The 13,619-nt window shown below is 35.1% G+C and overlaps 1 protein-coding gene across 3 annotated transcripts in view; it reads left to right on the plus strand.

The window, feature by feature from the left end:
* Positions 1-13,459, plus strand: part of LOC128184841 (glycine receptor subunit alpha-2-like) — a 35,382-nt gene extending 21,923 nt beyond the window's left edge. For 2 of the 3 annotated variants that reach the window (XM_052854461.1, XM_052854459.1), the window contains exons 2-9: positions 4,124-4,215; positions 5,866-5,927; positions 7,056-7,123; positions 7,337-7,563; positions 8,547-8,629; positions 10,157-10,288; positions 12,027-12,400; positions 12,987-13,459. In XM_052854461.1, the coding sequence (XP_052710421.1) occupies positions 4,127-4,215; positions 5,866-5,927; positions 7,056-7,123; positions 7,337-7,563; positions 8,547-8,629; positions 10,157-10,288; positions 12,027-12,400; positions 12,987-13,223 (1,272 nt within the window). In that variant the 5' untranslated portion in view covers positions 4,124-4,126 and the 3' untranslated portion in view covers positions 13,224-13,459. Of the gene's footprint in view, positions 1-1,770; positions 1,868-4,123; positions 4,216-5,865; positions 5,928-7,055; positions 7,124-7,336; positions 7,564-8,546; positions 8,630-10,156; positions 10,289-12,026; positions 12,401-12,986 lie in introns of those variants that run through there. The other variant, XM_052854460.1, reaches the window with a different exon arrangement.
* Positions 13,460-13,619: the final 160 nt, after the last annotated feature.

Here is a 13,619-nt window from a genome sequence, read left to right on the forward strand (position 1 = left end):
AGGCAACTACTTCTAAATAATTTGTGAAGGACTAGGACAAAACTCTTAGTAGTTAGATCTACAAAAAAGATCCGTTAATAGTTGTTAGAAACATAGAAAAAATGTGAAAACATCGGAACCAAATGACATAAATTTCATCTATGTCCTTTGATAGGTCCTGGAATATTATCAAATGCTACTTTTAACATAGTCATCCACATCCAGTTTGATAAATACTACATCACTTGCTATTGTACAACAGCCGTTTTTCGAGTTTTCGTGGTCTTTACGACAACGCACTAGAGACGCCGTGGGAGCGCGGTACAAACGCTAATAAGCGCAGAAGAAACGTGATGAGAGCGCGATGAACGCAGCAACAGCTCTTTGGGGTCGCTGTGTGAACACAACCAAATGAAAAACAACTCGTTTAAACGCTGTGGATGCGCAGTGAGAGCGCAAGAGAGATGCAGTGAGATCCCAAAGGACTCCGAAAGGTCTCCGTGCAAGCGCAATTGACTTATCACTGCGTCTACACTGCGATTAGCTGCATTCCTTGAGCGCCCGAACGGAGCTATCGTGGCGCTGTTGGAAACCTTATGGCATTGTCACTGCGACTTCACTACGCTTCTACGGCGTTTTTTTTCAGAACGCAGAGCCACGGCGCGCACTTTGTGTATGTTCAAAGTGCGCGCCGTCGCATGGCGTTCTAAAATGTTCTAGGCGACCCCACAGCGACGAACGTAGATGTTGTTGCGTTTTTACGGCACTGTAGAAGGTCTACGGCGTTTACCTTGGCGTTTTACATTATTTAAGGCCGTGATGACGTAGCTCCGGTGTGACAGGGGATTTAGAGGGAGAGCTTTGAATAACGATAAAGGAATATGTTCAAATTTTAATGCCTTAAAATATATGACCATATACCTTATACGTACTAACGATAGCACCACGTCTTTGATACCCCCCCCCCCCCTACGATACCCCCCCCCCCCCCCCCACGTGCCAGTTCGTGCATGGCTGATTTTAAAGAAAAAATGAAACCTTGTAGTGAGTTTTAGAAATCAATGGGATTTTTTGGGGTAATCGATAAAGAAAGTTTTTTTTCACATAAATTTCAAAGACTTTGGCAAGATAAAAATGATCCGTCGATTTCCAGTTGTCCCCCTTAATCATTTGAACGCATGCATCTCTTTGAAAGGAACTAGATTTTATTTTATACCTTGTGTCGTTTTTAACAAAAAAAATGGAGGAAGGGCGGGCAGGGAAGGGGGGGGGGGGTGCGGGGGGGGGGGGGGGGATTATTATCAAAATAAAGTATCTTGCTGTCCAGAATATCATGGTAATGGTTGAATATATTCCTTTAGTGCAATTTTAGATATCATAACATTTAACTTTTCAAACTTTTTTTTTTATGTTATCAGCTTAGATAATACATTAGCACTTAAATTTGTTTCAACCAAGATAAATAAAAGTAGGAAACAGTATAAAAATAATAATAGGGTTTATACAAGCACTTAGATATTGAATATTAAAGGTCAGCATATGAAAATAAAAGCTGAGGTGCACTGTAGTTAACAGTGCACGATTTCATAAAACAATGTTACAAAACGGGCCTTTTAATGATCTAGCCAAAATCGAAGATTACTGTCAAATGAGTCAATTAGAGTAACAAAGTGTACGTTGGAAGCATGAATTCATTGTTCTGGATAAAACCAGTCGCAGAGATTTAAAACTTTCAGGCAAAGCTCGTAAATATATAAACAGCTTTATTTATTAATAAATGATTGTGTTGAATTAAACCTCGGAGAGTTTACACCTACATATAGACTATAATTGAAAGTAAACTACGAGCATACATTTATATGGTGGACTCCTGATCATAAGAAATCTGGTGAGATTCAATTTAAAAATCTTATTTAACTTTGTTAAAACCAGGCAGTGACTGTGGTATTAAGATTAATTTCTGTGATCACAAAAACTTCAATCGATTTCGTCAGAAAATGTATGTGTGATCTGATTTAATCAGAATTACAAAGTCGTATGATGTTCATTTGCAGTGTTTGATATTTTGTTCCCGATCGTGCATCAATGGGATAAAAGTTTTAGGACTTTTAATGATTTATTTTGAAGGACAAATAAATCTATCTTTGCTTTAAGTATTTGATTGAACAAAAAATCTATGTAGATGGGTGGATAAGGCGTGTAAAATGCCCATACACGGTCGGACAAGATACTGAAAAAATAAAATATCAATAAATCTGATATTGATTTAAAAAATCATTCAGAATGTTGGCAAAGTGGGAATCAACCAACCTTATATATCTAGGGTTTTTATGTTATGGGTTCGATACCACCGACTTTTCCGGCAATAATTGTTTTTCTTATCTTTTGTTAAATATATTAAAAACTGAATATTGTTAGACGTTGTGCTTTTGCAAACTTGTATTGTAATATATTTGAGTAGATTTAATTGGAAAAAAATAAATTCAAAATTGTATTTTACGACTAAACCGAATGGGCATTTGCGCCATCTTATTCCCCCATCTTCTTTATATGTATTTTTATTTTTTTTATGATAAAATATTTATTATGCGTCTCAGTTGATCACATGAGTTTTAGTCTGGTGGAATGATTATAAAATTTAATCCTGGATTTAAAAAAAATCACATTGTGCATGAAGCTGATACAAACACCGTCCGTCCGTCTCTCTCTCTCTCTGTGTGTGTGTGTGTGTGTGTGTGTGTGTGTGTGTGTGTGTGTGTGTGTCTCTCTCTCTCTCTCTCTCTCTCTCTCTCTTGAATAGTATCATAGTATCATTGACATATACAATGTAATACTGGTCTCATGCTAACAGGAACAAACCAAAAAATAGTATCCTCTAGCGTGCTGGATGACTGTAGCAATTTTAGACTTCATTAATCTCATTGAGAAGAACAGCTTTTCTGTTTATCAAATTAGTTGAAAATGCAATAGATTCTTTTTTAAATAAATCACATTAAGCTAAACAAGGAGAAAACAATCATTTATTGTATATAAAAGTATCAATTATCGACAATATCAACGCACTTAATTTGAAAAAAACATTTCAAATTGCGTTGACTTGGTCCCAAAATTAACACACTTTGAAATATTTTTTCAAAGTGCGTTGTAACATGGGTATCGGCATTCCGTTTTTCTTAACCAAATGTTTGCTTGGAGCAAATGCATTTTTCTAGATCACTTAGCTTCATATATATTTGAAGATGTTTGGTTTTGACAATATCCGAATAATTAATCACTTGGAAATCTATAAATTTACAAATCCATGAAGATGTTAAATTTTTTAGCGACAAAAAAAACCCGTATTCGTATACATGGTTCACAGTTCCTTGAATAGTTATAAAATAACCACGAGTTTTTAAGGGGGGTCAATGGTCATCAAATGAACCATCAGATCTACCTAACACTTTATGATATGATTTGTTTACCTTTAAAATATTATTAACTAAAGAAAATCCATAAATTTGTACTTTTAAACTTGGGTATTTTCTTGTATTTTCATGTAGAGTTCTTCTTGTAAAGGAGATAAATACAGTCTAAAAAATGGCCGCGACCATCAAGCCCTCTTAATACAAGTAAAAAATTACATAGTTTTTGCTTTGATAAAAAATACAGAACCATTTTAAAAAGGCCTTGGACTTTCAGTAGGACCCAACTATCTATTTCTTGCGTCAAAACAAGTTGAAAATGACGCTGGTTTCAAGTGATACACCGATTGCGTAGTTTTAGCTCAAAAGCCAGACAAATATTGTTGATTTCAAAGAGCAATGGCTGAGTGGCCAGCAATGATACAGACAGGCCTACGTCACATTGCTGTTTGACACAACTACCCAAAGTCCAAGCTTTTTAAAAAATGGTTTTAGTTCTAATCATTCATATGATAATACATGTAATATTTCAATGCGGTCGTATGGAATAATGATGTACAAAGTCAAACAGTAAACAGAGAAAAAAAACATCGATATGTCTGAAATGATATATACACATACAACTCTACTCACAGGGAATTTTATATATTTTGATGCATTTCCAGTGCTGCAAATAATGAAATATTTATGAGGGAAAAAAATCGAATAATAAAATTCGATGTTTAATTTTTCTTCTTCAGACAATGGAACAGAACGCCATGCTCTACCTGCTAGCAACAGTATCATTATTATGTCTAGAACCAGTCCATACAACTTCTCCAATTAACATCAGGTAAGGTGTTTTCTTCAATTTAATTTGTTCTTCGATATAAATAATTGATAAATATTGATAAGTATTGCATTCTGTATCCCAAATTTTCTGTAGAAAGGATATCGATGTCGAGTACACACAATGCTTTAGGTGCCATGATAAATTAGCGTTCCATAAGACTCTACATGTAAATACACATGAATTATTTATTATTTCTCTAAAATCAGAGATAATAAGATGTTGGAAGAAATCTCTGGGTGTTAAAGAATTTTGTACTGAATTAAATTGCTACAATTTGTTCGTTTTTTTAATAAATATTCTTATATAGTATTGACTTTGCATCGATTTTGCAGAAATCTCGGTCTGCAATCTGCATCGAATTTTAAATTTACTCAGATGTATTTGCATGCTTAATGATTGAGTTGCTAGGTTACCTCTGTAAATAGATGTTTTTGACGGGAAAAAATTGACTGGAATCAACCACATTCCGATTACCAAAATTTAAAAAAAACCTGAAAAGTTACATAACCACTACATAAATCATTGGCTCAACTAAATCAATTTACAACTGACAGGTCCAATATGTTATTTTGTGAAAGAAAACCCTTAAGAACGCGAACAAACACATTTTAGTCATTATGATGTACGTGTATATAAATTCACACCTGAGAACTATGGCTCTTATGATGGTCTGTCAGCTTGAATTTTCTCATACATCTTCAGTTTTGTGCCTAAAGCGTATGGTTCGTTTACAGTGCGAGTTAGTAACCGTTTTCCCCCTCAAAATCGAGGTCCTTTTTATCTAAATATATACGAGATTTGCAGAATGTCTCTCAAAAAAGTGACAGACTGGGGACATGTTACCCACGTTTTATAAGGGTCCCGCTCTGCGGGCGCCCTATAGTGATCAGTCGTTATAAATAAAGGTCATAAATTTTGGGCAAATCAAAAATAAACCTGTGAATATTTTGTTCACTAAAATTTCTGAAGTTTGCTTTGTTTACAATCGAAGCATAATATGTGGGTTGAATAAACCTAATCATTTAGAGGACGAAACCAAACGGTTTCCTTTTCTAAACATTCCCATGATGCAGTTTGGTTTGTATTTTTGTTTGCCCATAAAGAAATCATTTTATTTACTTTGAATATTTCTGACCTTGAGAGGAGGCCGATTCTGCTGGTGTAAATAGACAAAAGTCTAAAACTTTCTAAGATAATTAGCTTGTATGGAAAATTATTTGATACCGTAATAGTGAAAAAACCAAAACCATGGAGCTTTAATCTTGCTCAGATTGAACAAAAATGCCTGTATATAAGGGACAATGAGATTGAATTAGAAGCAAAATTGTCTGATTTTTTTCCCATCCTTTTGTCCATTATTTAAGCGGGGCCCTTTGAGATGGTCACCATCTCAATGTGTCTATTTTGATTTATTTACATTATACAATTTTCGGTTAGCACAATTAATGCTGCGGGAAATTGTAAATTTCAGTTTATTGATAATTGAACTATATGAAACTAGCGATGAAAATTGATTCGAAATATTAACTACACGTATTCTCTACTGTCTAAGATTTTTAGCAAAATGTTTTTTTTAAATCTAGCAACTTATATATAGTATATGCATGGTCTGTCGAACGACAAAACATAAAGATTGGACTTATTTTGTAGACACAGCCTAGTTAACCAATTGCTGGACGGGTACGAGGCGACACAGGCCCCCGTGGCGGACGGTAAGTCATCAACGTTGTCAAGTTAAGCTATGCAGTTATATTGTGACGTCACTTTATAGATATATTTAAAATTTTATACATAGAACCATTTTAACAAGACCTTGGACTTTCAGTAGGAAGTAGCTATCTATTTCTTGCGTCAAAACAAGTTAAAAATTACGCGGTTTCAAGCGAAATTTGCACCGATTGCGTGGTCTTAGCTCAAAAGCTAGACAAATCTTGTTGATTTTAGACAGCTACTACTGAGTGGCTGACAATGAAATCGACAGGCCTACATCAAATTGCTGTATAAAACTACCCAAAGTCCAAGCTCTTGTTACAATGGTTCTAAGTGACTGATGCTGCTTGTTATTCTAAAATACCAAACACAATTGATATATTTGATATACAAACATGTTTTATCGCAGCTCTTGCTTGTCACATGACTTCTGAGTCCAAAAGGCAACGCAAAAATCAGAGGCGTGTTCAGCAGAGCGGATGCTTGCGAGGGCTCACCAAAATGTGTGTTAGGAATATGGAATTTTGTCGAGCATTCACGAGCACCCGCTCTGTTAAACACGCCTCAGCTTAAAAATCCAGCCAATTGCAACCCCCTAGAAGTTGCGAGTGGAATATAGCGTCTGAACCGGAAGTGTTTGAATGTCAGTGATTTCTTTTGCCATAATTATGAATCACTTGCACTGACAGGAATGGTAACATTCAATATAACAGCTGCCCTGTTATTTCTTGATCAGTTTTAAAAGAGTTGTGTAGTTAACAGAAATTAAGTTAATTAAGCGGGATGGAGTGAACATTCCTGAATGCCACAGCAGCAATCATTTTGTGTCAATTTTCAAGCCGATGTTAGTAAACTACTCATAACTTCAAGATCTGAAAGAATACTTTATTTTAAACCAATTATTCTAGAAAACGTCTGGTTCTATGTAATAAGATTTGCATCTAAATGGTTTGCTTATGTTCTTTTATTTCCTAATGTGCACTGTTACACACATTTTTGAAATTCAAAATATGGATGTATTGATTTGCATATTTTCTTGATAAATGATTGGTCAATTATGTAATGAATATTGAATTTCAAACGTTGGCCGTGTTGGCCGTCACGTGACATATTCTACTTACCGTTCACAGGTTTACCAGTTACAGAGAACGTCCAGCTGTACATTCTGAGCATCGACTCCATCAGCGATTCCAGTATGGTATGTCAAATCCCTGTCCACGAATTGGTATAAAGTATTCCAAGAATTTGCATTTTTTTTACCTGTATAGACATAAGACAACATGTCTATTTGGCCGGTAAAGTTTAGGTATACGAAATGTCTTTTTACCTGTATATATTCTAGGACTACGACATTTTAATTTACCTGTATAATGTTAGGCATACGACATGTATTTTACCTGTATGATTCTAGGACTACGACATGTCTTTTTACCTGAGACAAAGGTGGTATGATCCGCGCCTCCGCTTCAACGAATCCCTGGGGATAGAAAACATCGAGCTTGACCCCAAACTGATGGACAAAATTTGGGTACCCGACCTGTACATAATCAACGAAAAGACCGCCAAATTCCATACTGTCACTGTACCCAACAAAATGATGTACATATATCCAGACGGATTGGTGCTGTACAGTGCTAGGCGAGAAACAAACAGATTTTATACTTTCTAAGCAGTTGGATTTCATTTAACTCTATGATATTTGAATAGTTTGTTATTTTTTGTGGACTTTAATTAGAAATGGTGATCGAGTGGGAGCTTCAAGCATCCGTAAAAAACGCTTGTTCTGACCTTTAGTAAGGTTTTCTAATATTACTTTGCAAATCGCCACAATTATTTTGATTCACCTATAGAAGTAAAATATTCTGCAAAAGGTTATTTATCTTACATAAGAAAGTGGGGTTATTTATCTTACACAAGAAAGAGGGGTTATTGATGTTACACAAGAAACAGGTGTTGTTAATGTTAAACAATAAACAGGGGTTATTTATCCGACAAAAGAAAGAGGAATTAATTATCTTACGCAAGAAAAGGGGCGTATATATCTTATACAAGAAGGAGAGGCTATTTATACAGGTATTCATATTACGAAAGAAAGAGGAGTTATTTATCTTACGCAAAGAGAGGGGTTATTTATTTTACACAAGAAAGAGGGGCTTATCTAACACAATGAAAAAGTTTATAAGTCAATATTGATTATATATTCTTTTTTTTGCAAAATGTACTAGTATTTATATTTAATGCACCCCTACCCATTTAAATCAGCTTATAAAAATTTTCGTCCTTATAATTTATAATCTTACATCGTTTGTTTTTTAATACATGTATTAAATCTTAATTAAAATAATTTTACTACATTAATTGTAAAATATATAGAGAAAAGAACAAATAAATCATTAGCATTATCAACATTGTATAGTCAGCTTCTTTCTAAAACTGACATTATTTAATTTAGACAATGGGTTACGCTAAAACCATGGTTTCGGCATAGGGAATTAACTTTAAAAGATATATCACGAACTATTTCCTTGATTCAATTAGAGTTTCCGGGGTGTTAAATATATAACAAATTATTTCATTGGTTCAATTAGATACATAACGAATTATTTGATTGGTTCAATTAGAGTTTCCGGGGTGTTTTCCTGTATGATGGACCTCCATAAATATCCTCTGGACAAACAGATCTGTGACATCCGGATGGAAAGCTGTGAGTTATCATTTTCCAAACTTCATATCTAATAAATTTGAAATAAATCAAACACTTGTATATTCTTGCCATTTATCAGTAGAAATTATATATGTATCTTCTGATGTTAGCTATCTCGAACTCATATTTGAACAGTTTAAAGATTCAAAATCATTTTCTTAGAAATTAAAAAAAAAACACAAAAGAAAATATATTTTTTGCGTATGAACACATTCGCTGCTATATAACCTACCGGCAATATAACATGCCACAATCACACCAGCTGTGTGATGCACATACCTGCAATACAACATACCCGCAATTACATACATAAACGCTTTATAACATACCCACAATCACAACCGCTGTCCAACACAGCAGCTATACAATATACAATGTATACGTTACATTTCAAAACACCCTAGATATAACATACCCGCTATATAAAACACCTCCTATATAACATACCCGCTATATAAAACACCTCCTATATAACATACCCGCTATATAACACACCTCCTATATAACATACCCGCTATATAACATACCTCTTATATAATATACCCTCTATATAACACACCTTCTATATAACATACCTGCTTTATAACACACCTCCTATATAACATAACCACTATATAACACACTTCCTATATAACATATCCGCTATATAACACACCTCTTATATAACATACCCACTATATAACACACCTCCTATATAACATACCCGCTATATAAAACACCTCCTATATAACATAACGGCCATATAACACACCTCATATGTAACATATCCAGTATATAACACACACCATACATAACATACCCGCTTTATAAAACACCTACTTTATAACATACCCGCTATATAACACACCTTCAATATTATATGTCCAGTATATATAACGCACCTCCTATATAACATACCCGCTATACAAAACACCACCTATATAACATACCCGCTTTAACACATATTCTATATAGCATACCCGCTATATAACACACCTCTTATATAACATACCCGCTTTATAACACACCTACTATTTAACATACCCGCTATATAAAACACCTCCTATATAACAAACTCGCTATATAACCCACCTTCTATATAACATACCTGCTATATAACACATCTCCTTTATAACATACCTGCTATATAACACATCTCCTATATAACATACCCGCTATATAACACACATTCTATATAACATACCCGCCATATAACACACACTCTATATAACATACCCGCTATATAAGACACCTCCTATATAACAAACCCGCTATATAACATACATCCTATATAACATATCTGCTATACAACACACCTCCAATATTACATACAGGTGTGCTATACAAAACACCTCCTATATTACATGCGCGCTTTATAACACACCTCCTATATAGCATACCTGCTTTATCACACACACCATATCCGGTATAAAACACACCATCTATATAACATACCCGCTATATAACACACCTCCTATATAACATACCCGCTATATAACACACCTCCTATATAACATGCCCGGCTACAATTGTACATTTCGTCCACAGACAGTCACAGCGCCTCTACCCTGGTGGTCCGGTGGCGGGACACACCCGCCGAGATCTCCAGCACCCTCAGGCTGCCGCAGTTTGACATCACCCTGATGAGGTCCTTCTTCTGTGACCAGCAGTACATGGGCAGTAAGGGGATTTTTCTCAAGTTTTAATCGGAGAACTTTTTTTCTGAGTCATCTTTCGACTTCCATCAAATGGAATTATATTCCGTCAGCAATCGATATTTAAGGCGTGTCATATATTGTGGAAAGATATATTTCGGGTTTTGCTTAAAAGCGGAACGGAAAACGGAACGGAAAGCGGAACGGAACGGAAAACGGAAAAACTTATCTAATGTTATTTACTTGATAGATTTGTTAATCATGCTAAACACATATGCTTTATGTCATTTTTAATACATTTTTTTTAAAATTAGGAATACTGAATTATTTATTCAAGAATAATATTATTAACAGTACATGCATTGACCACTATATTGAATTCTGTCCCAAAATATCCTCGATTCCCACTTTGCTGAATAAGTTTATACCTAAGGGTTCAAGCGTTTCCTTTCAGAAGCATGAACAATTCTCATCATTCCTTCTTTAAAACGTCGATCCTCTCTAGCTCATCAGCTGGTTTCAAAACACGGCTATAAATAAAGAAGTCTACAGGGTTTTGCATTTCAATAGACCCGGATGATAACGTTGAAAAGTTGTGCAAGGTCTTCTGAGTGACTTCCAAATGAAGAAAAGGTGTCAACATTTCCCATTATAAATCTCCGTAAGAAATCTGTTTTCGATCCTGTGAATTTTTCCGATTAAAATGATAATGTGTCAATGAAGTTTTCTTGGATATTTCTCGTTTCATCAATTTCAATTGCATCTTTTACAGGTATGTGTATTAAAACCATCCAAATGTGCTGCATGAATATTTTGAGATCGACAGACTATAGTCCCAACTTATAATCGGAAAATCAAACCAGGCAACGTATAGAGCTCTCTATTCGGATCATATGTATATATCTGCAGGAATGAACAACTGCCAAGTAATGCAAACGTAAACAAAATTGCATAGCTAAAAATACTAGTTTCACTAAGTACCAGGTATTTTAATGTATTTTTATTTTGAATGTCGTCGCCGTACGGTTTTTTTCATCCTAATGATACTGTATCGCCTGTATGATTTAAGATCGTATAGAACCCCAAAAATTCAGTGTTGATGTAATTATATATATATATATATACATCATATTTGAAATATAAAAATACTCATAAAACACATGAAACGCTTTTACTAAGTGCCTACGTTACGCTTATGCCAGCAATACCATACAAGAAAAATAAGTAAAAAGTTACAGCAAATTTACTCGTTTAAACATGTTAATATTTCTCAACTCGTAAACATTTCGTACTCAACTAACGCCAATTGAATATAATGCTACATGTATATTTGATAGACACTTATAAGAATATCAATAAGACAGCCACATGTTGATAATCATTCATTAGATATGAATACATGATACAAAGTAAATCGTTTCTGGTCAGTCTATACCCTTTTAAAGCTTTAAACGTGATATGATGTTTTCCGTTTTCCGTTCCGTTCCGCTTTCCGTTCCGATTTCCGTTCCGCGTTTTAGCAACACCCGATATATTATCCAGTAAACATGCTTGGATGAGCAGTATGTTAAAATACTTGATATATTCTGTGGTTCAGCCGGGGACATATTGGCAACAAAGTAATGTAACTTTGAAGAATGAAATAGTGTTCTTTTTTGGGTTGAATAACTCATGGTTGAATAATTACGGGTTGAAAACCTTGTCATAAATTATATTCAAATGTTGTTTGCAAAGCCAGTGCATGCAATACATACCATTTTCAGTAAATTACACCTGTATCGGACTGGACATACACCTGGAGAGGAACATCGGATACTACCTGACCCAGACCTACGTCCCGTGCGTTCTAGTCGTCATTCTGTCCTGGGTCAACTTCTGGCTGAGCATTGACGCTGTTCCCGCCCGAATTTCCTTGGGCCTTCTGACGGTGCTAACCATGACGACACAGAGCTCGGCCGCGGTGCGCGGGCTGACGGTCGTATCATATGTCAAGGCCATGGATGTCTGGATCTTTGCCTGTCTGTTCTTTGTGTTCGCCGGACTCCTGGAGTTTGCTTGGGTAAACGTTTCCAACCGAGTGGAAAGTCGGCGGAAATCGGTGTTAGATTTACCTTCCCTTGTTAACGGAAACGCCAAGGTAATACTGTAAATACAGTTTGTCTAAACCAAAATTTTAAGTGCTATGTACTCGTCTTTAATTTTGAAACCAACAGAATCTCTTCACCTCGTTATCATGAATATGCATTACTATAATTCCACCAGTAAGAAAGTGAAACTCTAAATTTTTGAAGGAACATAATCAAAAACACTAGCATGATGTTGCGTATTCATTCTCGCAATTAGTTTAAAATTTCCTCACAAGACTAGAGCAAGAAAAATGTAGCAATTTGGCTCCGTTTGCGAGACTGACCGGGAGGTTGGCAGCTTATATAAGCTCAATTTTGTCCGATAACACAATTATTTGGGATCGTAGCTTTTTAAACAGTCAATAGCAAAATTGTTGAAAAACCGGATTTTATATTTTTTTAAAAACAGTTTTGTTGATTAAACTGAAGACATATTGAAAATAAATTAAAAAACATTTGATCTTTTGGTCAAAGATGGATAAACGTCGTTTTGTATAATTTATACTAAGTTTAAAAAGAACTTCATTTTTTTTTATTACTTTTAAGCATTCCAAACATGTAAAATCTATAAAACATGTCTATGGTTTTGTCTTTCAGCGTTCGCCAAAGACAGAGAGTCCGACCAGTCAGAGGGAAGGCTTCTCTTTCACGCCATCCAAAAACCGGGAAAAAGCCCGGAATATAGACCGAGTGTCGCGCTTCCTGTTCCCCGCAGCGTTTATATTGTTCAATGTCGGTTACTGGTTGGTATACCTCGTACTTTGGGAACCAGTTATAGATAAACACTCAGACAGTGAGGGAGTTACTATGACTGTCAATCTTAATGACGACTGATGACGTCATTATTCCCGCCAATATTCAAATGCCAGTATGACCATTCAGAATGTAACGCATTGACGGTGTCGAGTCCATTTTTAGATTCCCACGTTTGTGTTCGGTGTTTTCTATTTTATTTTTACTAGATCTCCAACAATCAGTGAAAATGACTGTGATACATGCAGGTACTTGGTCAAGGATAAAAAGGAACAGAGTGCCAAATCTAAGTGTTGATTTGAATAAATCATATAAAATGTGATGAAGTCGATTTTGTGAATCGTTTTTTTATAAATATAAATGTTTTACTTGAAATTTTGTTGCCATTTCAAATAATATGTAATTAATGAATAATTTATGAATGCTATGTTTTATCACAACAGTGAACTTATTATCAGCCTACTGGATGTGGAGGCC

The sequence above is a fragment of the Crassostrea angulata genome, chromosome 5 (assembly GCF_025612915.1).
Source record: "Crassostrea angulata isolate pt1a10 chromosome 5, ASM2561291v2, whole genome shotgun sequence".
NCBI classification, from domain to species: domain Eukaryota; kingdom Metazoa; phylum Mollusca; class Bivalvia; order Ostreida; family Ostreidae; genus Magallana; species Magallana angulata.